General features: G+C 46.4%; 1 protein-coding gene and 1 long non-coding RNA gene across 24 annotated transcripts in view; one reads left to right on the top strand and one right to left on the bottom strand.

The window, feature by feature from the left end:
- The window catches only part of LRRFIP2 (LRR binding FLII interacting protein 2), an 86,312-nt gene extending 61,452 nt beyond the window's left edge, over positions 1 to 24,860 (bottom strand). For 4 of the 23 annotated variants that reach the window (XM_025216496.1, XM_014525101.2, XM_025216487.1 and 1 more), the window contains exons 1-2: positions 23,483 to 24,857; positions 6,121 to 6,271 (exon numbers count right to left, since the gene is read on the bottom strand). In XM_025216496.1, the coding sequence (XP_025072281.1) occupies positions 6,121 to 6,210 (90 nt within the window). In that variant the 5' untranslated portion in view covers positions 6,211 to 6,271; positions 23,483 to 24,857. Of the gene's footprint in view, positions 1 to 6,120; positions 6,272 to 23,482 lie in introns of all 23 variants that reach the window. The other 19 variants (XM_025216490.1, XM_025216492.1, XM_025216493.1 and 16 more) reach the window with 10 other exon arrangements.
- LOC102379306 overlaps positions 23,568 to 27,455 on the top strand; it is a 16,138-nt gene continuing 12,250 nt past the window's right edge. Inside the window, exons 1-3 of the long non-coding RNA XR_325046.3 lie at positions 23,568 to 23,693; positions 24,907 to 25,057; positions 27,125 to 27,204. This is a non-coding gene — a long non-coding RNA (uncharacterized LOC102379306). The remainder of the gene's footprint in view (positions 23,694 to 24,906; positions 25,058 to 27,124; positions 27,205 to 27,455) is intronic.

The raw sequence follows: 27,455 nt of genomic DNA, 5'->3' as shown, positions 1-27,455 counted from the left end.
TGTGTGGAGAAGAAAAAGAAGGGGGGGGGGGGGGGGGGAGAGCATCTTAAATTCAGGGTCATCTTGGATTTGGGTAAACAAGCATATTAGTGGAAGATATGAAAACCGGAAGCTAAAAAAAGGAATTATAAACCAGATATTGAGCTGTTAAGGTGCTCTTTCACTATCTGATTGAAGACTACTTTTCCATATTAATGTCTCCTCACTAAGCTCCAACTGTACCTGACATTAGGATCTTCCAGATATTAAGAGAATGTCTCACATCTCATTGCCTTTTATAAAGTCATCTAGTAAGACAGATGTTCTATATTCAACTCCCCGTACCATAATCTTAGTAATAGTTCCATGTAATCAGTTAAAGCGACTGAATCTCCAAGGTACAGATGTCTCTATGCATGAAAATTAGCTACTGCATTTCATCAAGAAGATCATCTATACGGATTCCCTTTTTCAACAGATATGGCTCCTCAAACAAGCGCAGAAACTTTAGTCAGTAGTATCTGATGAGGCCACATACAGTCTTACCTTCATAACATGCTTCATAACTTTTTCACTAAATTGAGAAAGTAATTGAGAAAGTAAACACCACCCATAAAACACCACTTAGTTCACTGAACTCATCAATTTCAGTGAACTTCACTGATTCAAGAATTAAAAATAAAGATTATATAAAATGACAAACATTATGCCACAAACAATGGCATGCCCTAATTCTGCTTAATTCTTACTGAATCCACTTGATACACTTTGCATACTCAAATTACTGGCAACCTCCACTTAACGCAGTTTCACTTAGTACTATTTTGCTATAGTGCTCATTTAAAATTAATACCCGATTTCACTTAGCGCTGAGCCAGTTTCGTTATAGTGCTCAGCGAAGCAGCAGTGGCGGTGAGAAGTGGTGAGTGGCAGTGAGTGGGCGAGGGCCTGGGCTGGCGCACAGTGTCACAGCAGGGGTGGGGAGAAGCGGCAACGGTGAGAAGCAGTGAGTGGGAGCAGGAAGGAAGGGGCAGGCATGAGTGTGGAGCCTCCACCAGTGCCTGGGGGCAGGGCCAACAGGGACCCAGGGTGGAGAGGTAGAAGCATGGAGCTGGTACATGGGGCCAGCTGGGGTCCAGGATGGAGTGGCAGAAGCACAGGGCTGGCACATGTGGGTTAGCATGTGGGGCCAGAGAGGCCAGGAGGCAGGCAGAAGGGTGGGAAGAGGTGGCGGTGGTAAGAAGCTGCAGCAAGAAGTGGCAGTAACTAATTATTTCTATTTACATTAATTCCTATGGGGAAATGGGTTTTGCTTAGTGCGGTTCTGCTTAACGCTCGTTTTTTCCAGAACCAATTGAGAGCGTTAAGCAGGGGCTGCCTGTATTAGCACGCAATTTATACTGCCAGTATTAACCTTTCTGTACATTTAATGAAACCAGGATAAAAAGGTGAGGGAATTCCTGTACTACAGGAAGTCTTATAATCCAGGCAGTTACTTCTCAATTTGCAGTAGCAGTAGTAGCTTATTTATAGCTTTTGCCAAAACAGTACAATAAAATGAGCAATACAAAATATATATAACATGATAATTTTTGCTAAAAGGCTAAGAGTTTTGCTATAAGCATATGGTAAGATTATCCATTCTACCAGTTTACACAAAACCCCCCAAACAAAATGTAGTATATGATGATATAAAAAGATAAAGTAAAGTAGTATATCTGCATGATACCCTCTTAGAGTTCTTAAATTTGTCTTGTTTTAAATTATAGGGGAAATACTGGGTCTGTGACTTGGAGTATATTTCTCAGGTCATATTTCTGGAGGAGAATGCACACATTACTTAGTCGCCCAAACAAGGGTTTATTTGGCAGAGGAGAGGCTTCCAAAATTCACTTGTTAGGCTTCCAGATAGGTATAAAAGAGCTATTCTTTGTCCAATAGTTTAGAGTCCTTAATTGAGCTAAAGGGTTTACCTGTATCACCCTGATTTTGGAGCACATGAGCCCCCCACCCCATCATTCAATTAGGTAGAGATAAATGTTGCTTTAAAAAGTCATTAGAAATCTTTTCAGTTTTTGGCTGGACCATAAGAACAGCACCTGAGAGTTCTGCTCTATAGAATAACATGGACTCTACATTGGATCTATAGACCTTAAGTGCTTCCCAAACCAATTTGTAGTGCTACTATGTAATTGCTTGTTAAGATAGCATTTGTGGTATGCAAACACAAAGATTTACACACATAAGAGAAACAGAATGGAATCAAACAGCTGATGAGTGTTATCACTTCTATATTTAGAACACTAAATATGCACTGGTGGTCCTTGGCAGTTTGACAAGACACATAACTGTACTTACTATTAATGACAAAGTTGGAAGAATCCTGAATGAGAGACAGTAACCCATTTTTACCAGGTTTTCATTTAGAAGTGTCAAAAAAAATGGATCACCTTGATTCTTTCACAAAGATTATATTGAATTTTCTTGCATTTTGGATGTCTGAATTTTCATAAAATCTTCAGAAGCATCTAATTTTGGATCCTTCAACATGTAATCTATGTAGCCTCTACACAAAACAAAGAAACCCCAGACAGAAATATGGGGAAGCTGACTTAAATGTAATTTGCACAAGACAACTTTAATAAAAAAAAAAAAAGGGGAAAAAATAGAATTAAAGGCCATAATACATAATTCATTGTTCTTTTAAATAACACTGGGGAGAACATTTAAATAACTGATGGAATCAGCAGTCTGATCATATTAACACAAGATTTACATTCCTCAATTTATTACTGATTTTTAATGCTAAATGGTAAGAATTCAGTGCTGCAGCATTCTAACAGAAATTTTGAACTAAAATGGGGAAGTTGCCTCTATTTGTGCTGGGACATCTAGTCCATGAATCCTCTCTCTCAGTCTAAAGAATACAGGAAGTCACCTAAGGCTGTCTGAAGAAAAGAACAAAGGTTAGGCAACCATATTCAAATACTTTAAGTAGATTAGATAATGTATGATGAGTGTTATATAATATGCCTCTGCTTCTCTTTCTGAAGGACCTACTGCTCACATAATTTAAAGCACAGGCTGTTTCCATATTAGACAAATTTTCACTGTAGATAACTGAGTGCCAAGTAGTAGGTCTCCAGTTAATACTTGCACACAAAAAAATATTCTTTAAAATTTGATTTTTAAAATACACTACTTTATCAAGATCGTGTGTATTTCAATCTCTCTTTAAACAGGCCTCCTCATTTCACCATAAAAAAAAATATACTGCTTACCAAACTCCCAGAACAAAGTGTGGGCCCAGGCTACTAGAAATAATTTAAGTTAACATAATATTCAATTAGATGCAGAGAATACTTAATCCAGAATGCTGTGTTTGTAATATGTAAAACATGGAGTGTCACTTATTAGTTAGGATTATGACTAATGTAGACAAACTGGATTTCCAAATAACAAAGAAAATAAAGGCTGGGCGTTTCGCTTTTTCACACAAGTTTCCATTCAGCTGCAGAAGGATGGATTATGAAAGGATTGTGCTCCCGGCTGTGAAAGTATTGAGATGTACATGGGCAGACCTAGGAATTCAAAAAGGCAGGGTGTGGGGGATGCCACTCATGCCACAGGGGAAGCTGCAGCCTTCCCACCCCCTTTCCCACCCTGTGCGGGCAGACTGTGCCACAGCAGCAACTGCCAGGGACTTTTTGGAGTCCCCAAACCAGGTAAGACTTACCCTTCCCCCACTGCTCTTGGCACCTTTTCCTCTCCAATGCAAGCACCTTTCCTCTTCTCCTACTCCCCCTCGCACCCTTTCCAGCAGGAGTTGCCTCCAGGTGCAAGAACGGTGGACCTGCCCACTGTCCCCAGTTGACCTAGGAGTTGGGGAGCCCCAAGGCTGTTTCTCCTCCGCTCAAGCTGAGTGCTTTGGTAAGCAGCAGGTTGTACTTGACACAGACAACAACTGGACAATGAGTGGGTCCCTCCCTTCTAGCACTTGCTCCCAGATCACAGGAGACACCAGAGTGTGGATAGGGAGCAGAAGCATGGAAGCCTGCTACCAATGCTGCCCCCAGCTGACCTGGAAACAGAGGAAGCCTCAGGTCCACTCCTGCTCCATTCCAGCCAAGGGCTGCAGAGATCAAGTGTACTGGGTGCCAGGTTGGTGGCAGTGAACAGGTCCCTGCTCCTGCCTCTCCACTGAATTTTCCCACTGGCCCAGAGGCTTCAGATGCAGGGAGCAGCTGTGCAAAGTTCTGGGCAGGGTTAGGGACAGCAGTGTCAGTGGTGATCCCCACCTTCCAGGCCCTCATGCAGTCCCCAGACTTCTCCTGCAATCTGGGAACAGGACAGCAACAGATGGGTCCCCCTTCCTCACCTGCTCTGTCCCCACCGGGTGTCCCAATCCAGCCCAGGGCTCCAGCCATGCCTCAATACTGCAAAGGACCCAGGCATGGGGAAATGGAACATCTGACACTGTGAAAGGGGGGTACAACCACATCACTATACACCCACCCCCTCAGATCCGTCCCTGGAAATACACATGAATACTGAACCCTAAACCTTTTTCAACCTGTATAACGAATGAAGCAATCCTGTGGACCTGGATGTGACAATGCAATTAGTAATCATAATATATTAGCATTTCCTAATCTGAATGCTTAACTTATTCCTCCATACTCTTTAAGGTAGGTTACAAAGTTAAACAAGCAGGAAGGTTAAAAATGTATAGGATCTGTGTGCTGATCCAGAAAGGTTGGTCAAAGCCTGGTAAGTGTTCCTTGTGACCCTTACGATGAGGGAATTTCATTCTCATGTATGCACATCCCTGCCCAGGCTGTCAGAAAAGAGATGCTGGATCTATTTGCTGGGTCTGAAAAGACTGGCGCAATTCCCTCATCCAGTACTCCCAGAGGGGACTGTCTGCTCCTAAGACTCCAAGTACAATGTGTTTTGGCTACTCCAGTGTATTTTTTTTTCTTTTAATGTTCATTTGTTTAAAAATTTATAGGCAAAGTGTTTTTCATCTCCACTCTTTCGTAATTCAGTATTTAAAATACTTGGGAAACCCTACTACATTTCTTTATTCTGTAAAAGATGATTAAGCTGACACAACCTGTATGTTCACTTCAGGTTACTTTTGAAAGCTCACTCAAGTTAACAGAACTCTCAAAGGTGCAACTCGGTGCAGAATTTTACTGCCCTGCCCCACCACCCCCATACAAATACATTCCCTTCCGTACTATGCACACCATGATTTTTACTACAAAATGGCTCAGAGATCTTTTATACACAGCTCTACTCCCAGTTAATAACCTCCTATCCTCTCCACCATACCCAATGACTAGTAGGACCAAATACTCTCTTAATACCCTGTTAAAAGTACAGACTTTAATTCTTCACCTCTGGAAAAATCCATTCTCCCAATCTCCTAGATAGTTGGAAGCCAATTACTCTGTTCAGAAAAATCTTTAAACCCAACATATATTTTTAAATTCAGTTTGAAAACAACTCTTAACCCCCCCATTCAAGTTATAAATAAATACTTGTCAACATTTATAAACGCAGGCTAATTACTCATAATTAAAATTCAGTATCTAACTATACACATAATCCAAGGTATGGTATTTTAAATCGGGCCAAGATAAACAATTTTTCAAAACACTCTTAAATTAAAGCAGTCATTTATAGTTTTCATTTATCTTGAGCAAAGGTTTATTAGCATCATGCAAAATACGTAACCAACTACTTAATTTTTTCCTGCATAGGAAATCAATACTAACAAATTTATTAAATCCAATGGCAAGCTAAAATATATTAGCTAAAGTAATATGTATGTATATAACTATTAACAGTAATACGTACGTGTGTATATTCCATATACGTGGCACACATTTATATGTGTATGTGCATGTACATACACATATAGATCAATATGTTACTTTGCCTGATGTATTTTAGTTTGCCATTGGATTTAACAAAGGCAATGTACACATGCGCATGCACACACTCCCATTTTATATCAACTGTAAGTTCTGTGACTAGTTATTGTACATGCAGTAAACATTTTTTACAGCTATATTCCAAGTTAAACCATTTCACCTGTATTTTCATATAATAAGAAAATATAGATTTACAAACCTCTCTGGCAATGTGACTTAAAGCTTCATCTTCTGCAGAAAATCTGTCTTTTACTGGAGTTCTTTTCCTTCCTGATCCAGGAGTACCCATTTTTATTCTCTAGTTTTATTTCTTTTGCAAGAAGAAACTGGACAAAATTCCACTTTCTAATCTGGAAGGGAGAAAGAAAAGAAAAACAAAGAAATATAGTCAAATTTGTCTGCTGCTACGAGAGTTATTCTGGGGGAGGAAAAACAGAAATTTCATAAAATCACCGCAGTTGCTAACAAATATAAGCTTTCATCTTAAGAAATACTACAACCATAAGGTCAAGACATTACGGCTAGATGCTATTCCGCTTATTAAACATCTAAATGATCCTATCCACCCTGAAATACCCTTTAACAAGTCTGCTTTTGTAGTGAGCCTTCAATAACAGCCTTAAGACTAACTCACAGAAAAGGAGAGTCAGAAAAAATGCCCAAACACCTTTTGCTTTAACAATTATTCAAGAACTCATACTTCAATGTATGGGATCACATTCTATACCTAAGTACCACTTAAGACGAGTAATAGATTGAACACAGTCTCAGATTTATTGTTTCCTAAATCTGAGGATAGCCAATGCACACAGCTCTTCTAAGATGCAGAGTAAAAACAGCATCTTGTTTGTCACCTTCCAGTATTTCTTTCCAGAACCCTGGGGAGAGTAATGAAGTTCAAAAATAAGCTTCCATATAATTCTGTGGCTCCTAAAGAAAATTATGAGCAACAAGAAATCCAAACGCTGAAGCTATTAATTTAAGGAAAGACCATCCCAAAATAGAAATGGAAAGAATAGGCAACAACACTGTTGAAACAGCTTCCTTCATAGCACCAGGTGGTTTGAAGTGGATTGTAATCCACTGTTTACTATACATAGAAGGGCTGAAAAAAATACATTGCACCACCTACTCACATTTTTGCAGAATGGAGGGAGAAAAATGCTAGTTACAAATCAGATAAAAATCTGCCCTATCCTAGACCCCTGCTCAATTGCCAATTACAGAAACCATTAAAAGCAAAATGGGCACATTACTCCAATCCTTTACCTACAAAGCCACCAGGCAGCAGAACATACAACTCCTCTCCTCCTCGAATTTCCCAAAGAAATGCTACTTTTAGGTATCCAATTGCTCTCCAAATACTGTTTAATTAAGAATACTTATGCTGAGTGAAAAGTGATTAACAGCCCCAAGAAGAGTATAGGGAAAGTACCCTGTTTACAATGCAAGTTACTTTACCAGCTGCTAAAAAGGATGGGGCTTCTCAGCAGGTAATTAAAACAGTTTAAAAGGCCTGAAGAGCAGTCTTTTCTCAAACCAAAATAAGTTCTCCCCACCCCTAAAACTGGTTACAGATTGTGACACCATTTTATTCCCTGTTAAGCCAAAGGCAGCAGGGTATTTTCCAAAGACGCATTAAAGTTCAGGAAGATTAATAAAATTCAGGTCTTCTTTTATGACAAATCCCAGTTTCCTCTATTTGCATTCCCAGACAAATTAAATCTAATGGCTCCCATAAAACAGAAATAATCTTTCACTGAACTTCTATTGGTTCCTCTTCCCCTGCTTCCTTTCTTCACCACATGCATTTAAAGACAAGACACTTGGAAAACAAAAGAATACGTGCATTTTGCCTCTTTTTTGCTTTTTCAACATAATGACTAAATTAAATACTCCATATAGCAGGTATGCTCTGAAGCACATATTAGAAACTCAGTGCAGTCCTATTAGTTACAAACTGCTACTCTGTCTCTTCAGAACTTCCACAGAAGTAGGATGTCATCCATTTTCCCCTCAAAAGTTCACAACCAATAATACCATCTGCACTCAAAAGAAAGACAAAACAAAAGAAGTGTTATGCTAGGCCAAACCACATGTCCATCTAACTCAGCATCCTCCATCTTAATAACAGATAAAAGATTCTAAGGCAGGGGTGGGCAATTATTTGGGCCCATGGGCCACACTAGGAGTTTTGCTGAGCTGCTGCAGGCTGGGTCAGCACCCCCACCCCCACATGCAACAGATTCATAGATTCATAGATGCTAGGGTCGGAAGGGACCTCAATAGATCATCGAGTCTGACCCCCTGCATAGGCAGGAGAGAGTGCTGGGTTCAGATGACCCCAGCTAGATGCTTATCTAACCTCCTCTTGAAGACCCCCAGGGTAGGGGAGAGCACCACCTCCCTTGGGAGCCCGTTCCAGACCTTGGCCACTCGAACTGTGAAGAAGTTCTTCCTAATGTCCAGTCTAAATCTGCTCTCTGCTAGCTTGTGGCCATTATTTCTTGTAACCCCCGGAGGCGCCTTGGTGAATAAATACTCACCAATTCCCTTCTGTGCCCCCGTGATGAACTTAAAGGTCCCGGGTCCCCCAGTCTCTCCTCATAGGCCTTGGCCTGCAAGCCCTTAACCATATGAGTGGCCCTTCTCTGGACCCTCTCCAGGTTATCCACATCCCTCTTGAAGTGTGGCGCCCAGAACTGCACACAGTATTCCAACTGCGGTCTGACCAGCGCCCGATAGAGGGGAAGTATCACCTCCTTGGATCTGTTCGTCATGCATCTGCTGATGCACGATAAAGCGCCACTAGCTTTTCTGATGGCTTTGTCACACTGCTGACTCACGTTCATCTTGGAGTCCACCAGGACTCCAAGATCCCTTTCCGCTTCCATTCCACCAAGCAGGTCATTCCCTAGGCAGTAGGTATGCTGGACATTTTTCCTCCCTGGGTGCAGCACTTTGCATTTCTCCTTGTTGAATTGCATTCTGTTGTTTTCCGCCCACATGTCCAACCTGTCCAGGTCTGCTTGTAGTTGTTCCCTGCCCTCCAGCGTGTCCACTTCTCCCCACAGTTTTGTGTCATCCGCAAACTTGGAGAGAGTACACTTCATTCCCTTGTCCAAGTCACTGATGAAGATATTGAAGAGTATCGGTCCAAGGACCGAGCCCTGCGGGACCCCACTGCCCACGCCCTTCCAGGTCGATACCGACCCATCCACTACGACTCTCTGGGTGCGACCCTCTAGCCAATTCGCCACCCACCGGACCGTGTAGTCATCCAAGTCACAGCCTCTTAACTTGTTTACCAGTATGGTGTGGGATAGCATATCGAAGGTCTTCCTGAAGTCTAAGTATACGATCACCAATATATCACCAAAATCTATTGGGATGGGACCCCAGGTGGATGGGAAGCAATGTTTGGGAGTGAGACGGGCAGGCAAGGCGAGAATCACAGGGCAGTAACAGTGCAGGGTCGGGGCCTGGAAGAAAGCTATGATCTGCTGCCTGCACGACCCTGCGACAGGCGCCGGTTCTGCAGGCAGGGGTGTACATGGAGTGCATCATGCCTCTGCCCTGACCCTGGCCCCAGCCCCAGCCCCGCACTGTCACTGTCCCAATATCCTGGCCTCATCCCATCTGTCTGGCCTCGTGGGTCCTGCACACACACTGGGAGGGCATGGGGGCTGTGTGCCCAGGAACTACATACAGGGAGGGTGGGCTGCCGCTGCAGGCTGAGGCCGGGGCTGTGCCAGGCTCTTCCTGGTGTGGGTGCTGGACAGCACTGCACTTGGGGTGGGCAGCAGTGGCACTGGAAGAGGGGGCTGGCGGAGCTACAGCAAATTTTCGGGTGCCTGCAGCCTCCCCACACCCCAGGTAGCCAGGCCCCCAGTGCCCACCCTGAGAACAGCCCAGCCCAACGCCCCCACTGGGAAGAGCCCAACGCTGCCCTGGCCCCAGCCCACAGTGGTAGCCCGCCTTGCCCTACGGTCAGATCTGGAGGCACATGCCCCACCCCCGCCATGTGCCCTGGCTGAGCTGCTCATGACTCCATCCTACGCTCCACCCTGGCTGTGTGGCACCTGCCCCAATCCCACTCCCTCCCTCACCACTGTGTGCGCACCCCTCCCTACCCCTGCTGCAGCCACCCACGCTGCCCGATGTTTGGGAACGGCACATGCTCCCCGATCTGTGCACAGGGTGTAGGCAGCTGTCGCTGTGTGCTGAGCTTTGCTCTCCAAGCCCTGCTGTAGCTGCCCTGGGAGTGGGCCAACGCCATGAGTGTCTCACCACTGGGCTATGTTTCGCAACCTGCCCGCCCAGCAGCAGGACTTAAGTGGCATCACGCTGCTCCCAGGACAGCTGCAGTGAGGCTCGGAGCACAAAGCCCAGTGCTCAGCAGCAGCTGCCTCCACCCTGCACACAGATGAGGGGGCATGTTCCCTCCGGCCTCTGCCGAGTTGCGCACAGCAACAGAAGCCCTCCACACCCTTGTACAAGCCACCTGGGTTCAATCCTTCCACCACCCGGCCCGGCCAGAGTCCCACTCACCTTAGCCCTTGCTCCTGCCTGTGCCGTACTCTGTCCCTTACTACGAGGGCCTCAATCTGGCTCCTACTCCTTCCCTCCCCCACAGACTGACCTGCTCGGCTGGGGAAGGTGGGGGGGCACACGTGCCCGCATGCGTGCACATGCTCAGCCCCCCCAGCCTCAGATCAACTGCAAGAGGCTCTGCGATCAACTGGTTGGTGACCACTGGCTTATACAGACTTGTCTGTCCAATCTCCCAAGCTCCTTTAAAAAATCCAGCATTCAGAGACTCAGGAAATTCTAATTTGGAGACTGTACTCATACTGTGTTTAGTAATCAATGACAGCCCTATCCCACCTGAAATTGTTAACTAGCTGGTTTATAACAAAAGGAAGTTCTTTTTCACACAACATGCAATTAATGTATTGCCACAAGAAAGGGGATCGGACAATTTCACTACATGTCTCTTAGCTCTAACATGAGACAGTGCATAGTAGGTCCCTCTATTTCTTCCTTGCCATAACAACTACTATAACCACTCCACTCAAAAAAACCCAGGACTTATTAATGCAACATTTAATTTTAAAGAGAATAAATTAAAGATACTGAGGAGGTGAGACACAAGAGAAGGGGTGACAGCATTCCAGTTTTGGACAGATCAATAAAAACATTTTCAATCAAAATATATTTACTGTGTATTCAGGTATTTTGGTCAAAAGTTTACTCTTTTCATTCCATCCAGGAAAAGCACGCATCAACTGCTGAAACTTCCTTAGCTTGACGAAGGGTTTTTGAACCTGAAAACTTGCTTTAAAATTGATCTCCAACTATTTTAGTTGGTCTAATAAAAGATATCGGATTCACCCAAAGAATCACGTCTACCTCTGGAACAAAACTTTACACATTGATTAATAACTGTTAGTGTTTAACTGTAAACTCCTGTACTAAATGTTTTTTTATTAGAACTGCTGGGACAAAATTAAGTTAGATGTCAGAGCTATTATAAAATCACTTTTCACAGGTAACATTTAAAAATGACAAAACTGGCAGAAAAAGGTGGAGTATTACTTAAATGTTTCTTTTCTAAAAGCTGCAGACTACTGAAGAAACTTCATCTTGAATAACCATACAAATTACAGATTGTACTGCACAGCATTTGCTTTAACGATAGAAATTCCACAGAAGGTAAAACTAACTTAAAAGTTTCCTCATTAAAAAATGTATTGAAACTATGTAAAAAAACGACTACCTCTCTAACATTCAGCTGCGCTTAGGATTCAGAGCACCTACGTCATAACTATATACTCAAGTTTTATTGTAGGCAGGGTCACTGCGTATTATACTAACTGACAAAACCGCATTCCATTTTCAAATCTTTTAAAACAAGGCAAAGGAGTAAAACTGACAAGCAAGCAGATATAGTAGGCCTACCTATGGGTAGCCCAAGCAAGTTTTAATTTTCTGCTCCATTTAATATTCATACTGAAAACCTCTTGAAGATTAAACTTAGACTCCTCCTCTTTCTCTCTCTCACAGAGCATTTTGCTAACATGCTAATATCCTTCGCACAAACAAACTGATTCTCCCCAGTCCTTTTGTGAAACCTTGGGAAAAGTTACGCATCACAATGAAAGAGCCTTCAAACGCTATAAAAGCAACATCTGCACAATTTTCTCAAGAAGAACCTTACATATAGATAGATATATGTTAGCAAAACAGTAACCATGCGTACCTGTTGGACAGTGCACATATGAAACTTTTAACAATATAATCACATTTTACTGAAAGAAGAGCTCATCAAGACAACTCTTTTTCCTATTCTACTAATCAGAAGTCTCTCTCTTACATCAAGGCTTTCTCAAAAAAAAAAAAGCCTATTCTGCATTAAAATTTGTGAAACACAAATACTGCGTGCACCCCTCACTTGACAGCCCATTATTTGTGAACCTGGAGAAGATGGAGTTTAGTAGAAGAATTTTAAAACATGTAAATGTTCAAAGCAGCAGTAGATTCGTGGGTGACTGGCGCCTCCTGAGTCGGGGGGGGGGGCACTTACCCCCCCAGTGGACAGTCAGCGATTGGGGGGTGGAGCCCCCCCCACCCGTGGCCAATCCCACAGACCAGGGGGATGCTCCCCACGGCCAATCCTGCTGACCCGCAACTGGCAACAGTGCGCCACTGGCACCTCCAGGTCGGCTGAATCAGCCGCAGGGGAACCGCTTCTCCTGACGCACCCACTCCTCAGCCGGCACTCTTGGGGAGGTGGGGGGCAGCACCAGCACTCTCACCTGACTGCCCCAGCCGGGAACACTGCTGTCAGGAGGTGCACATGCACTCCCTACGCATCACCACTGATCAGACTGAAGGGTAGCTACTAGCTAGTAGATTTCATCAGCTACAACAAATATGCTGATGAAATCTACAGGTGACAAAGTGCAGTGGTGTAAGCAATGAAAAAAAGAGGGCTAAAATATCATATAGAAAGAACTAGAGGATTAAGGACCGATGTAACAGAAACAGGATGAAATTTGAATAGTAAAAATTGTGAGGGCATGCAGTAACTACTGCTAAGGGCTCCTGAGTTGCTAATCACTGAAAAAAACCCAAAACAAAAAAACCCCCTTCATATACCAGCTGATCACACGGTGAGTGAACTGCCAATTTGATACATCCATGTAAAAAGCCAATGTGATCCTAGATAGTAAGAAGAGCAGTATTTGTAGCAGAGAAAATAAAGCATTTGTGCTACTGTATAAGGCACTGCTAAGTCTACACATGTACATTTCTTTTCATTCATGGTCAAGAAAGATTCATCTGAACTGGAACAAGGGCCATTGCATTTGAATAAGGAGATGTGCATTTAACTATAATGACTGAAGGACTAATGAAAGAACATCTTTTGATTGTTTTTAGAGGTGCACTGATACATTGGTGCGATGTTGGATCAGCACCCACATAAAGAAAATTAACTGTATCAAAAATTTGGCTTTTTTTGCCCAATGTGGCTGATAACATGGCCGATAAATGCCCCGTGCATGCACGCAGCCGCAGCGCAGCACATAGGTGGCGAGGAGCATAGCTCACCCCTCACTTCTTCTGGGATTACAAAAGAATTTGGACACCATTACCTTTAAAAGACTGAAAAGTCAAAGTGGGTTTTGCTCCCTTAAGGCCTAGTCAAACTATAAGGGATTTGTAAATGTATGGAACAAGAAATAAATGGCTGCTGTTTTACATATATTGGGAAGTAATACCAAAGCTGGAAAACACTGTGCTTAGTTTTTGGGAAAAGTTCACTGACAATACCAATTAGTTTCAGGTCAGCCAGTGGCGACACGCAGGGGGTGCATGTGCACCCCCTGAGTGCCAGTGCACCCCGTCAGGCCACGCTCCCTGTTTAGCCAACAGGCAGGGGGGCAGGCCACCAGTGCCCCGCCTGCAAGCACTGGCCGGGGACTTCTGGAAGCGGTGCGGCCGCTTTTTGGTGAGTGAGATGGTCCATGTTCAGTGCAATTGGCCGCCGGGGGACCTGCCCCCCCAACTCAAGAGGCACCAGTCACCCATGAGGTTGGCCAAGTCAGAGCACAAAAACCAGAAAATAATTTTAAGATCTTTTGACTCTTCCAGATAGAACCTCGAGGATCTGGTACAGACTGCAAACTGACTGGCTAAGCAGCAGCTCTGCAAACAAGGACCTGGGGGTCACAGTGGACAATAAGCTGAATGAGTCAACAGTGTGCTCTTGTTGCCAAGAAGGTTAACGGCATTCTGGGCTGCATTAGTGGGAGCATTGCCAGCAGATCGAGGGAAGTGATTATTCATCTCTGTTTGGCACTGGTGAGGCCACATCTGGAGTACCGTGTCCAGTTTTGGACTCCCCACTACAGAAAGGATGTAGACAAATTGGAGAGAGTCCAGTGGAGATGAAAATAGTTCAAGGGCTGGGGCACATGACTTCTGAGGAGAGGCCAAGGGAACTGGGCTTATTTAGTGTGGAGAAGAGTCTACAGAGGGGGGATTTGATAGCAGCCTTCAGCTACCTGAAGGGTGGTTACAAAAAGGATGGAGCTAGATTCTTTTCAGTGGTGGCAGATAACAGAACAAGGAACAATGGTCTCAAGCTGCAGCAAGGGAAGTTTAGGTTAGATATTAGGAAAAACTGTCTAATCAGGAGGGTAGAAGCAGTGCAACAGGTTACCTGGAGAGGTTGTGGAATCTCCATCCTTGGAGGTTTTTAACACCTGGCTATACAAAGCCTTGGCTGGGGTGATATATTTGTTCCTGCTTTCAGCAGAGGGTTTGGACTAGATGATCTCATGAGGTCCCTTCCAACCCTAATTTTCTATGATTCTATTATCATTTCAATGGAGTCCACAGGGAATACATCCCAGAAGGCATATACTGGCACAAGATAAATGTTAAAAGAATTATATTCTCATGAAGAAGGAAATTTATCACAAGGTTGAAACGGAAGCTCAGTTCTGTAAAATGATTTTAATCCCCCTAATTTTATGGACTAAGACAAATCTTTGCTTGAGCTTAAAATGTAGCTTCTAATATACCTGGCCAAAAGGAAGGGTTTCCAATGATATTTAAGTTTGCTTTCAAATCAGAATTAAATAAAAAAAATTAAATTTCCTCGGAAACCAGAAGCTTCCCAGAGCTTGAGCCTGCAGGTGCTCAATGGCACTGGGGTTCTAGCGAGTTTCACAAAGTGCTTTGCAAAGGGGTCCCTAGATTTGAAGGTCTAAGTCAACCTTCTTGGAGCTGCCCAAGAACCACATGGCACTGTTACACTTTACATTGTGAGCAACATGAAAGTTGATCAGTGTTAGTGCTAGCTTGGAGTTAGGAGCAGTCACACACACAGGATAAATATAGCCTGGTGCCAGGGAAAGGAGGGGGCACAGGTAAAAGTGCAACCCTGGAGCTAGAGCCAGTGGCTGGACTTTCCCAGTCCCAGGACTACACAGGTAACTGTACAAAAGTTCCATGCTCCTGTCTGAGCTACACTGATCAAGTTTGACTGTACATGGATCCAGGACTATCTTTCACAGTTCCACCACTTTTAGACTGGCCTATGTGTGTGGAACTTCTGTACAGTTACGGGTTTAGATTAATTTCCAATCACTGAGACCAGGTCTAGGTTTAAGGCCCACACCAGGGCAAACTAAATGAGATCAGGTGGCCATTTTGAACCCAATCTAACCTCCCCATAATATCCCTGCATGTCTGTATTTTAGCCTTAGTCTAGAAACCTTCTTTAACTGTCCCCCATCTGCACAGCAGTGACTTGCTACTAGAGGCCCGGTGAGCAGGGGCAGGACTAGCACCTGCAGCTGTGAGTTGCCACTACAGCAGTGTTTTTCAACCAATGGGTCACAACCCAAAAGTGGGCTGCAAGAATATATGAAAGGGTTGTGAACAAACTTTAAAAATGGATTCTACTTCAAACAAAAACATAGGAAACTGCAGGCTGCAAAGAGCTGGAGGGAGCAGGAGGGCGATCTGGCAGGGGGCACCACATACGTGTGCTTGTACACACATGAATGTGGCAACCAGGTAGCATGGAGAGCAAGCAGTTCCCGTAGCTCCCTGCAGGTAAGTCTATGGGGAAGGGAGAGGAGCAGGGGAGCACAGACAATGCATCATAGGGGCAGGGGAGAGACACATGTTGGGGAGGTATGGGAGGGTCACATGCCCCCCCAAATTTGTATGGCCACAGGGGGCACAGGGCTGTAGCCTAATCAGACTAGCATAGGTAGGAGCTGCCTCCACATCCCAGCAGACAGGACCCAGCACAGGAGGGCAGAGTGGGGCAGCGAGATTTGTTGCTGCCATCACCAGGACCCCTGCGTCAGCTGCGCCACTAGCAGTGTGAGGAGTAACGGATGGGGAAGGGAGCCAGGCTGCCCTTACCTCCTCCCACTGCCAAACGCTTATATGCTGGGCTGCAGCTCTACCATGGCCCAGCTGCCGCTGCCAGTCCCCTCTGGCCACGGCTTTATCCCAGAGGGGAGGTGGGGTGGCAGGCAGTGCAGGCAGACTAAGGGGAGTGGTAGAAGTGACAGAGCTATGGTGGCAGGGTAGAGCTACGTCCCAGTGCATGAGCGGCTGGTGGTGAGAGGAGGCAAGGGCAGCACAGTCCCTCCCCTGTCCATTACTTCTCACACTGCTGCCAGCATGGCAGCATGAAAGTTCTGGCAGTGGCAGCAGCTACAAGTCTTGCAAACCCACTCCACCTTTCCACAGTGGGTCCTGCCTGCTGGGATATGGAGGCAGCTGCTACCCATGCCGGTCCAGCCAGGCTGCAGCCCCATGCCTGCTGTGGGCACACAAGTCTGGTGGGGCACATGCCCTCACCCTCCTCACACACCCACCCCCACACACCGGGGGGGCTGGAGCCTGGGGCCAGAAGGTCAGGAGTGAGGGGCTGGGGGGGGCTGAAGGCTGTTTACTTATTTACTGGGACAGGACTGGCCATTGTTGTTTACAGATGGTCCTGGTACAAACCAGGTTGAGAACCACTGCACTAGAGGGCTGGTGAGCCAGGACAGGCTTCTATCCCTCCCCTACAGGTGAGGGTGTGAGATATCCTGGGACACTGGAGTACTTCAGCTTGGGTGGCACATCTGTGGGGAATGGTCACACCTTAATGCAACAGGAGCCAGGTAGTGTGGATCAGAGAGAATCCTGCCCTAGAATGGTGTAATTTTGAGCTGCACAACAAGTGCTTAAAACTGCTTTAAGTTGTTAATGTGCAGACAATCCAAGGGTTAAGTGCTCCAGGAGCTGCTGAAAATTATTGTGTAGCAAGGCTTATATTCTTGGGCAGGCTCTGAAGCTCCATCAAACTTCAAATCCTAGATCTGCAACAGAAAGCCTGGAAGCACTACGAGCCAAACTCCATACAAAGTCTTTACAAACTCCAGGCTCTATACTCCAAGGCAGAAGGCCTGGGAATTCTGGCCCTGCTGGCTGCCTTGAGTTGTGGACCCTTGAATCCACAGGGGATTTCTGATTGGTAGAGAATGTCTTCAAAATTATCAGGTAGCAAGTGACTCAAACTATAAAGATACTGGTCTACTTCTGACAAGTTCATAACAGACCAAACAGCTGCCAAATTCAAGTGGATAGAGCGAGTATTCAACTGAAGGGATTGGGATTCATTAGGATCCATCTGCAGACAGCAGCTCCTCTGATCCCCACTTGAAACTGAAGCTCTTTCTTGGGTAATGTGCCTATCTTGCTGAGGTTCAAACTCATTTTAATTGGTCTCTTGCACTGGAATAGAAAGTGAAATTTTAGTGATAATCCTGAACTAGAATTTCAGCATAATTACACAAATTCTGACTAACTACAAAAGATATGTACTTTATGAATAGGTTGACAATCCATCCCAGGAAAACCTGAACAGTCCTAGGGTCCATTGTCTGGTCCCAAACAGTCAGTCAAAAGTCCCGGAATGGAGTCTGGTAGGGATACAGAGAGGCATGGTGTGCCAGGGAGGAGGCTGGGCAGACATTGCTGCTGCTGGGCGGGAGGACTACAGAAGCTGGGAATGTTCAGGTTTGCCCAGGATGGATGATCACCCTATTTATGACACAGTAGTAGGCTATGAGGACAACTGAACAATTACCAGGCCTGAATCTTGCAAAGCCTATGCTACCAGAGATATTGATACAAAAAGTATTTAAGACTCTTTTTCAACAGGATAAAGAAAACATCACCCAGTAATACTTTTTCTCATTACCAAAAGACAAAACCCAGCTTCCCAGTTACCAGTTAGTTTCAACAGCTAAAATCTGCCCTAATGGGCCGCATCCACATGAGTGTGGATGTCTGTTTCTCCAGGGCGCCTGGCAGGTTACCCCAGGTTGGGTAGGGAAGGCTGAGGTCCTGGGGGCCTCGGGGAGCTGTAGCTGCAGCGATCCTGCCACTGGGAACCTGGCCAGCAGCCAGAGTTGGCTCCAGCCAGCCATACATGTGCTGCCCCACTTTTTTTTCCACACAGGTTTTTTTTTACCCTGGGATCTCCCAGAGTCAACGCGTCCCCCCGCCCCTCCCCAGCTACCTTGCGGCATGAAGAACACCTGAATATGTCTATAAGACTATTTGGTATCCAGCTGTTCACAACTTTAGTACCTTGTAATGCATCAGTCTTTGGATGAAAGCCTTCAGATAACCTATAACAAATCCAATGACAATAGCAGTCTGATGCAATATCCAACAGAGACTAAAATGTTCTACACTCACAGTAATCGATTTGCTGCCTTAAAACAAAACAAAAAACAAAGACTTGTAAAGCGCATGGGGTCCAAACAAAGGAATGAGGCTCATAATGCCTCAATAATACCAGTTGAGCATGTGGAGCTTTTGATACATTTCTTGTTTGTTAAGTGCAGATATCTTGTAAGGCAGTACCAGATGCCATCACTCAAAATGCTGAAGTAGTACACGGCAGCCAATACAGAGGGTGAGACATCCCTAGAGCTCTCAACACGTTCATGCCATTCAAGTCACAATTAAGTATAATCTACTTGAAGCACCTATGGTTTGAGAAAAAATAAGGAACAGATTTTCAAGCATCGCTAGATTTCAAACTATCCAAAGTTGTTAGAAATACAGGAGAAATAAATCTGTCAAATTCTAAACAAGGTTTTGAATCTTAAGTGTTGGTCTATAGCTACCTCGCTGCTGAGCCTGGACTGTCCCTGAGGAAATAAACTGTGCCTTTGCAATCTCTGGTGTACCTAAACACAGAAATTAGGCAACATAAATGGCTTGGGATAGGCCAGCACATCTCTGTTTCCTAAAGTAGTACCAAGGCACATATTCAGGGTTACTCCTGTGCTGTCTATACTGCTTAATAACAAGGCCTGGCTCTACAAACACAGGAGCAAGTGGGCAGGGTTTATCTTCTAGGCAGAGAGCCCAGGCTTAGCAGGGAAGAAGTATAGACAAGTCTTGAGTGGGACATGATCCTTGGCAACATTTAGAATCTGTTAAATTTGCACTATCTGTGGGCTGTGCCACCCCTGGTGCGGCAGCAGGAAGTGGAAGCTGGGGGACAGAGGAGGAGCAGGGGAAGAGAGACTGAGAGTTGTAGGGAGAAAATTCAGGAAGCCAAGGAAGTAACAACAGCAGGAGTCCATGGGTCAACTGAGGGCCATCAGCTGGACACCTCTCTATTAAATGATGGGGAGACACCAAAGCTCAAAAAATACCAGGAAAGCTATAACAAATATATCAGCTAAAAAGACGTTTATGTTCTTTTTTGTTTTTAACATTACATTCATATAAAGTAAGATTTAATGGAAGCTCACAGTTTATTTCCATGACTAAAGAAACATCAGTATTATGGTGTTGTCAGTTACTAAAGTAATGTTTTCTAATTAATGAAAAAAAATTAAAATACTATACTAACAGATCATGTTCTATAACATTCAATTTCTATATTACAATATCTACTGTAAATAAAAATTAAGTATCAATGCTCAATAATGTAAAAACTGAGCAAGTTATTTGAGTATTACTAAGTTTGTAACTGTAGTTCATTTCATAAGAGATGAGTTAACATAGTGTGAAAATAAAGGTTACTAAAAATCAGATCCAACACTCTCTTTCAAAAGAATGAGAGAAAGCAAATTATTTGTAAAATATTTTTCATTGACTGCTTCGTGGTAACCACAACTCAACACATCTTACTTCTATTCATCATTCCTAAATTATACTATATGTGCCAAATCAGAGTTAGAACCTTGTTCAGTACCTATCCTGCCAGTAATTAGACACAGCTATTCTTTTACAACATTTCATGTTTTTATCTAGTATAAAATAGTTATAAAGAAATTACTGGATATAACGTAATAAGCAGCTAATATCTTGTTTCAAATATTTCTACTAAGGGTGCACCGATAGAGATTTGGGGGCCGATATCGATAGCCGATTTTTAAAGCCTTTCGGCCTTTTAAAGCCTTTTTGGATTTTTTAAATCCAATTTCTGATACAGCTGCATCCAGCTGGTAAGTTTGTTGTGATGGAAGGGGAGGGGGGAGAGAAGGGGTGTCGAGGGGCAGATCAACACCCCATACGGTGAGGCAGAGAGTGGGGCAGGGGCTGACGCTGGACAGCCGGGGCAGGGTGCGGGACAGAGTCGCAGCTGGTCTGGGGGAGACAGGGGGGTGCTCCCGCCACTGTGTGCACCCCAGGAGGGCATGGGACGGGGGGCGTGTCACCTGGATCCGCGCGGGGAGGGATGGTGTGGGCTGCAGCTGCAGGTTGGAGCCAGGCTCTTCTCCGCAGAGGATGGGCTCGGGGCAGGCAATGGCAGCGCAGGGAAGGGGTTATGGGAGGGCTGCAGCCACCCCAAATTTTGCCATAGCCCCCCTCCAACCCCTCCTCGCAGTGGTACCGCCTGCTCAGCACAGCCCTGGCTCTTCCCAGAGCACTAGTGGAGGCTTGAGCCAGGGCTGTGCCAGGAAGGCAGTGGCAGCGCTGGGTGGAGGTGGGAGGGTGGTGCTATGGCGAAATTTGGGGTGGCTGCAACCCCCCACCCTGTAGCCCCCTTCCAGCACCACCGCCACCTGCCCCGAGCCCAGCCCCCGCCAAGAAGAGCCCAGAGCAGCCCCAGCTGCAGCCCACCCGCCACACCACATGCAGATCCGGGGTCACAGCTCCATTCAGCACCCACCTTCCCCAGGCCCTGTCCCACTCCCTCTCTCACTGTTGGGGGCGTTGATCTCCCCCCCCCACAATGGACTTACCAGGTGCACACAGTTCTCCAAGTTGCCAGGCTGTGTTCCTTGCTGCCTGTGTGCTGCGTTGCAGCTGCACGCACACACGAGCATTTCATGACCAGATTATCAGCCATATTGAGCCGATTTCTAATACAGCAAATTCTCTTTATATTGGTGCCAATCCAATATCGGACTGATGTATTGGTGCACCTCTAATTTCTACACATTTTTATCACAGTGAGGAAAACCTTTCCTTATAAACGACTAAACATGATGGTTACCAATCATAAGCAGGCAATTCTTTAAAGTAACAGATTTCTTGTCTATAGACTTCCTCCCCCACCCCCAAGTCTCCCTATTGTTTTGCACTTGGCAACAGTAACTAGAGACTGAATTCTACCACTCTGAGATGCAGTGGGATGGTACCACCAAATACTTACTAGAAGCTTAATCACCACATGGTATCAAACTTGGTTTTTTGTATTTTCCTCTGTAGGCACTATGTGAGGATAAATCTGCCCACCAAATTAGAAAAAAAAAAAATTTCCCTGTGACTGTCGAGCAATCTTTGGACCATGCCTTGTACAGCAACAACTATATGACAGTTCTGCTTCTGTGGTTTATTTTTAAGTCTTTCATATGTCATACACAAAGCATGGTGACTTGGCTTCCTATCTGAATCACACATGCCAAAATTCATGCATGTTAAAATACTAAGTCATTTACTATATGCTAGCTAAAGAGTCACAATGAAAATGAACTCTGTTCTTTGGAGGAGTTCCACAAGTTGCTGTGGGCCTGGGCAACAACCACTGCTGGACCTAATGCACATTTCACAGGACATTGCTCAACTCGATTATTAACTGCTCCCAGACCTTGCTTAAGAAATTTGACTTAAAAAAAAATGACTGTAGCCTTAAAGTAAACAATGGCGGTACCACCCATGAAGATCTCTCAAGTACTGGTTAGGCTTGCATTCTCTTGCTAAACCTAACAAAATTAGAGCATATGCCTGGAGAGCATCTTTTATCAAGTCTTACACCATTAATTAAGCAGCCCAAGTTGCTCAGTGGTTCTCCACCTTTTCAGACTCAAGGAACCCTTCCACAGACTAAAGGGACCATCAACAACTTGCGTGAATTGAGCAGCATCCCTGTTCAAAACCTTAACTTATTCATTACTGTACAGTGCTTGCTTACCTCCTGGCAGCGGGGGTCAGGTAGTTTGGGGCAAGGAACAGCCAGGCAGGGACCGAGATGAGTCTGTGCTTATCTGCTCTTACTACCTTCAAAGGATCTCATGGAGAATGGGCACCCAAGATGAGACTCACTGAACTAGGCAGTGAAACAGATTGGCAAGGGAAAGACAACAACACTCTTCTTCCTCCAGTCCCGAGATCAGATCCTTTTGCTGTTTCCACAGCACCAAAACACTGAATCTCCCTCCTTGGAGGTTTCTAAGGTCCGAAGCGACAAAGCCCTGGTTGGGATGATTTACTTGGGGATGGTCCTCCTTTGAGCAGGGGGTTTGGACTATCTGACCTTCTGTGGTCCCTTCCAGTTCTCATTTTCTATGAATCAAAATCCTGAATAAAAAGAGCAAGTGGACCTCTTCCATCCACAGAAGGAGGGTGGGCAAAAGAGCAGGCAGGCAAAGCATGTGCTATCATGGAGTCACAGGGAAGAGGAGCTAGGAAAGACCACCAGAGCTCATCTAGTCCAAACCCCTGCCTCAGACAGGGCCATCCCTACCCCCTAAATACAAATCCAGCATCTCAACTTCAAATTGCAGCAAAGTACTTTAAGAAAAAACTCTCACTAGAAGGGTGGTGAAGAGGTTACCCAGGGTGGCTGTGGGCTCTCCATCCTCGGAGGTTTTGCAGGCCCAGGTAAACGCAGCCCTGGCTGGGATGATGGAGTAGGACCTCTGGAGGTCCCTCCCAACCCTCGCTTTCTACAACTCTACGATCCCCTCTGTCACGTTACTGTCACCCTGCACACAGCACAACACCCACAACCTGCCCCAGGTCAAACAAGGCAGGAGAGAGAGGTCAGAGAGACAAGGCGAGTTCCCAGAATTTGGGGAAACCCCGCGCGGCCCCTTTAAGAGCCACCCCCCCGACGAATACAACTGGGCGGCGGCTGCCCCTCCTCTCCCCGGCGCCTGGACGCTGAAGAGCCGCGCGGGGCTGCGGCTATCGGAGGGCGACCTTTAAAGCATTACCCCGTCGGGGGGTGGCCCTTGGCTGGGCCCTGGATGCCTCCCCCCCAGCGGTGTCAGGGCGCCGCTTACCTGAGGCGCCGCCGCTTCGCCGCTCCGCTCCGCCCGGCCCGAGACAGCGTGGGGCCCGCCCCGAGGGAGCGCGGGAGCCGGGCTGGTCCGCGCAGCGGTTAAAGCCGCATGGCGACGGTTACTTTCAAACCGGCCTCAGTGTTCCATGCGAGGCGGGATCGAAGCAGCAGCAGCGGCGGCGGCTCCTCCGGGCGCGCGGGTGTCACCGGCTGTGAGGTTCCCTGCGCATGCGCGCGCTGTGCCACCCGCTGACCACAAGGGCTGGCGGGCGGTGCCGCTTGCGGGAGGGGGTAGGGGCGCATGCGCGGCCGGTGCCGGGCGGCGGTTGTTGACGGGGGCGGGAGCGTGGTTGCCCCGCCCGTAGCTTCCAGGCAGGGGGCGGGAGAGTCTGTCCCGGCCCCGCTCGGTGGGAGCCGGCTGGACTGTAGAGCTGGGGGTGTCACGGGGCGGAGGAGGGTCTCCCTCAGGGCCCGCCTGGATCCCCAGAGATGACCTCAGCATGAGGCGGGCTGCTGGGGGCCCCCAAAACCCAGCGCCTGCCAATTAGTCATGCTCATGCCAGCCGGGCAGCGCGCCCTGCCCGCCACTGAGTCATCCCTGTCCGCCTCAGAAACCGGCTGAGGAAGGGCTGTTCCCCGTGCTGCAGTGGGGAGTTCCCTCCAGGTGCAGGCACAGGCGGGGTTTCATCTGGAGCCTGCCTCCCCCGGAAAAAAAGAGCCTTTATTCTCTCCGTTTTTTCCTGCCACATGGAAACACCCGCAGCCTGGGTGCCCGCGTGGGACTGCCTGCCCGTGGCTTCCCTGCCTGAACCATGATCTTTGTTTTTCCCCTGCCAAACAGTACTGTGGGCAAACAGACCAGGCACGAAGTTCTGCACAGCCTTGAGGGGGGGTGGGGGGAGAAGGGAGGGAAGAGAAATATCATCAAATGTATACATTTGAGCTTGATCTAATGCTCGGGGTTTGCGGAAATCTTTCCATCCTCCTTTCATGGACTTTGGATAAGGCCCAGGTGCATTTTCCTTTTGCTTTCCTTCTTTGATGCACCTAAAGCAGGATCTAGGCAGCATTTAAACATCCCACTCTCAAACTGATTTAAAGGAAACCTTGCCTACCCACCACCTAGCCCGGAAAGGACCTAAAGTCACGATGTAGTTTCCTGATCAACCCAAGCATTCCCTAGAGTTGCGTTTCTCAACCCATGGGCCTTGACTCAAAAGTGGGTCGCAAGAATATATGAAAGGTTCACGAACAAACTTTAAAAATGGATTCTCATTTAAAGGAGACAGATGTGGGAAACTGGATTTTCCCTTGCAGGCTAGTAGAGCTCCAGCCTGCGAAGGACTGCTTGGGGGCCCCGCATGCCACACACGGGGAGGGGGGGGGCAGGGTGCTGTTTTCAACTTAAACTACTGTATTTACTAGATCGGGACTGGCTATCGATATGTACAAATGGGTCCTGGTACAAAGAAGGTTGAGAACCACTGCAGAGAACGCTGTTGCAGTTTGATACAGGTCCAAGCAGGCAGACACCTAGTTCTACCCAGGCCTAGTCCGGCACTAGGCAGACACCTAGGTAATGATACCTCAACTTGAGGTAATGATACCTCAACTTTAACAAGATTGTAAAGCCATCCAGAGGGCACCCCTTGTTGCTGCTCTTAAGCACACTGGAGACAGCTCTGGAAAGCAGAAACTGGAAAAAACCCCAAGGGGTAACTCCACTGACTCATTTTCAGGTTTTGTACATGTAGAGTGAGCGGGTGAGCAGCACGTGTTGGTGAGAGCACCACCCAAGCAGTAAAGTAGGGTTACCCTACGTCCGGGTTTTTCCAGACATGTCCTCTTGTTGAATCCTCTGATTTCCATCCTCCGTTTTTTCTAAATCTGAACCACTGTTTTGCTTTGATCCTCTGGTGAGAGCAGGGGGAGGGTGATTAGAGGCAGGGGGCACCACATGTTTCTGAGCGTGCACACACATGGCTGACATGCAGTCAGGCAAGGTGGTGGGAGCAGCCTCGGCAGCCAAATGCAGGTAAATCTGTGGGGGCAGGATTTGGGGACTGTCCAGAGCAGGGGTGGTGTGTGTGTGCATAGGTTTGTAGAGGGGATGGGTGTGTGAGGAGGGCAGATGCCTGGTGGTGCAGGGGGTTGCTATCCAGGAGCTGGGACTGTGCCAGCGGGGGAAGGGGGCCCTTTGAGGGCAGCAGGGAACTCCGTTGCTGGGCCAGAAACACAGGAGCCAGTGCCCATGCTCACAGGGGCAGGGCAGCTGAGAGATGCTGCCTTGGGGGGAGGGAAAAGCAGGGCCATGGCCCAATCGCCTGGCATGGCGCAGGAGCCCCAGCCCAGGGCAAGGAGTGCTACAGGCTTTCCATCCTCTTCTCTCCACCCCATACTGGGGCTGGACTTGCTCCGCTGCTGCCCACATGAATTGGAGTTGCCACACTCCAACCTGGTTGGGATGGGGGCAGCTGGGAGGAGCGGAGAGCAGGGCTGGGAGGAGTGGGGAACTGCAGATCAGGAGTGAGGGGCACTGACAGGGCTGAGGGGGGCTGTAGCTTGGGAGTGAGGGCATGGGAGGGGTGGTGGGGCTGTGGGTCGGGAATGAAGGGCACCAATAGGGATGGGGGGCTGCAGGTTGGGAGTAAGGGACACTGGAAGGGCCAGGGGACTGCAGGTTGGGACTGAGGGTCACCAGCATAGCCTGGGGAAGCAAGAGACTGTGGATTGGGAGTGAGGTGTAGTCCTGACACGTCTTCTGTTTTGGAAATGGAAATCTGGTAGAAACATAGCATTAGTTTTGAGGAGCCAGTTCTAGTAGATGTGTATGTAGCACATATAACATGCTGACAGGACTGAGCCCTTTACAAAATACAGTATAATTAGAGCTGTTCTACATGTTAAATATGGCCAATAAAGGAGGAAGCAGAAAGCGGTGGTGGTGCTCCCAGTGCCTCTTTCATACAGCAGGCTTGTAGTTGCTTACAGCACTCATCCAGGAGGTGGGACGCTGAGGAGAAGGTTCACACTTCTATTATACTCCCCTCTCCCAGGACATTACCTTAACCACAAGGCTATAACCTAGATTGTATGGGGATATTTTCTACCTCTCCTGAAGCTGAGCCACTTTGCTGAAAGGAATGCAAAATTTTTGGGACCAAAAAAGAGAGACAAAAAGTGGGAATCCTAATGAAAAGGGGAATCCAGGGTTCCAGTCCCTGGTTCCAGGGACACTTGGCTCCTCAGCAGATGAAAGTGCCCCCTACAACTTAAAGCTACAATGAAGGCTTTTTACAATGTTTTTTTTTTGTGGGGAGGGGGGTTTGGAGCTTGAGGAGTTTAAAATAGGAACAGAGTAAAATATTTGGATGCCGAGTCTCTCTTAGCTGCCTAATAGATCAGACTAACGTCTAAATGTAAAGCATCCTCATTTGCCTTTCAACTGAATTAGCACCTATGGTAGTTGCTTTCTCCAAGACACCAAAAAGGGATTTAATATCCGAGTGAAAGTTCTTAGGAGATTAATTTGAATATTTTTTCAGGGTTAAGAAGAAAAGACTTAACCATGAAGTGAAATCACCATACTTAATTTGTAACATCATGTTAATTTGTACAGTAATAGATTATGATCTCATTGCAGGATGAAGTGGAAGGAAATGCTGATGCATCATAGAACCTTCAAGTACAAAGCAAGAGAATATGATTGGCCTAAAAATTGCTGTTAAGTAATCTTTTATTTCAAGTTTACAAAGACTTATCTGTTGCTTTTGTGAGGTTTATGATTATTGGTGGGAGTCTTCTTAAACAATTCTCAGTGCTGTTTAGCTTTGATTTCGTTAAATAATTAGAGAAACCTATCGCCTATAACTTTTTCCTGGGTCTTTGTTGATTGGCTGTGTGAATCCCCTGAAACTTGAGATTTTTCAGGTCTGTGTGAGATGGCTTCTCTGGCAACGTAGTACTAGATGTAG

Source organism: Alligator sinensis, unplaced genomic scaffold (assembly GCF_000455745.1).
Source record: "Alligator sinensis unplaced genomic scaffold, ASM45574v1 scaffold763_1, whole genome shotgun sequence".
Taxonomy (NCBI): domain Eukaryota; kingdom Metazoa; phylum Chordata; order Crocodylia; family Alligatoridae; genus Alligator; species Alligator sinensis.
The sequence above is the reverse complement of the archived record's forward strand: the minus strand, read 5'-3'. Positions and strand labels throughout refer to the sequence as shown.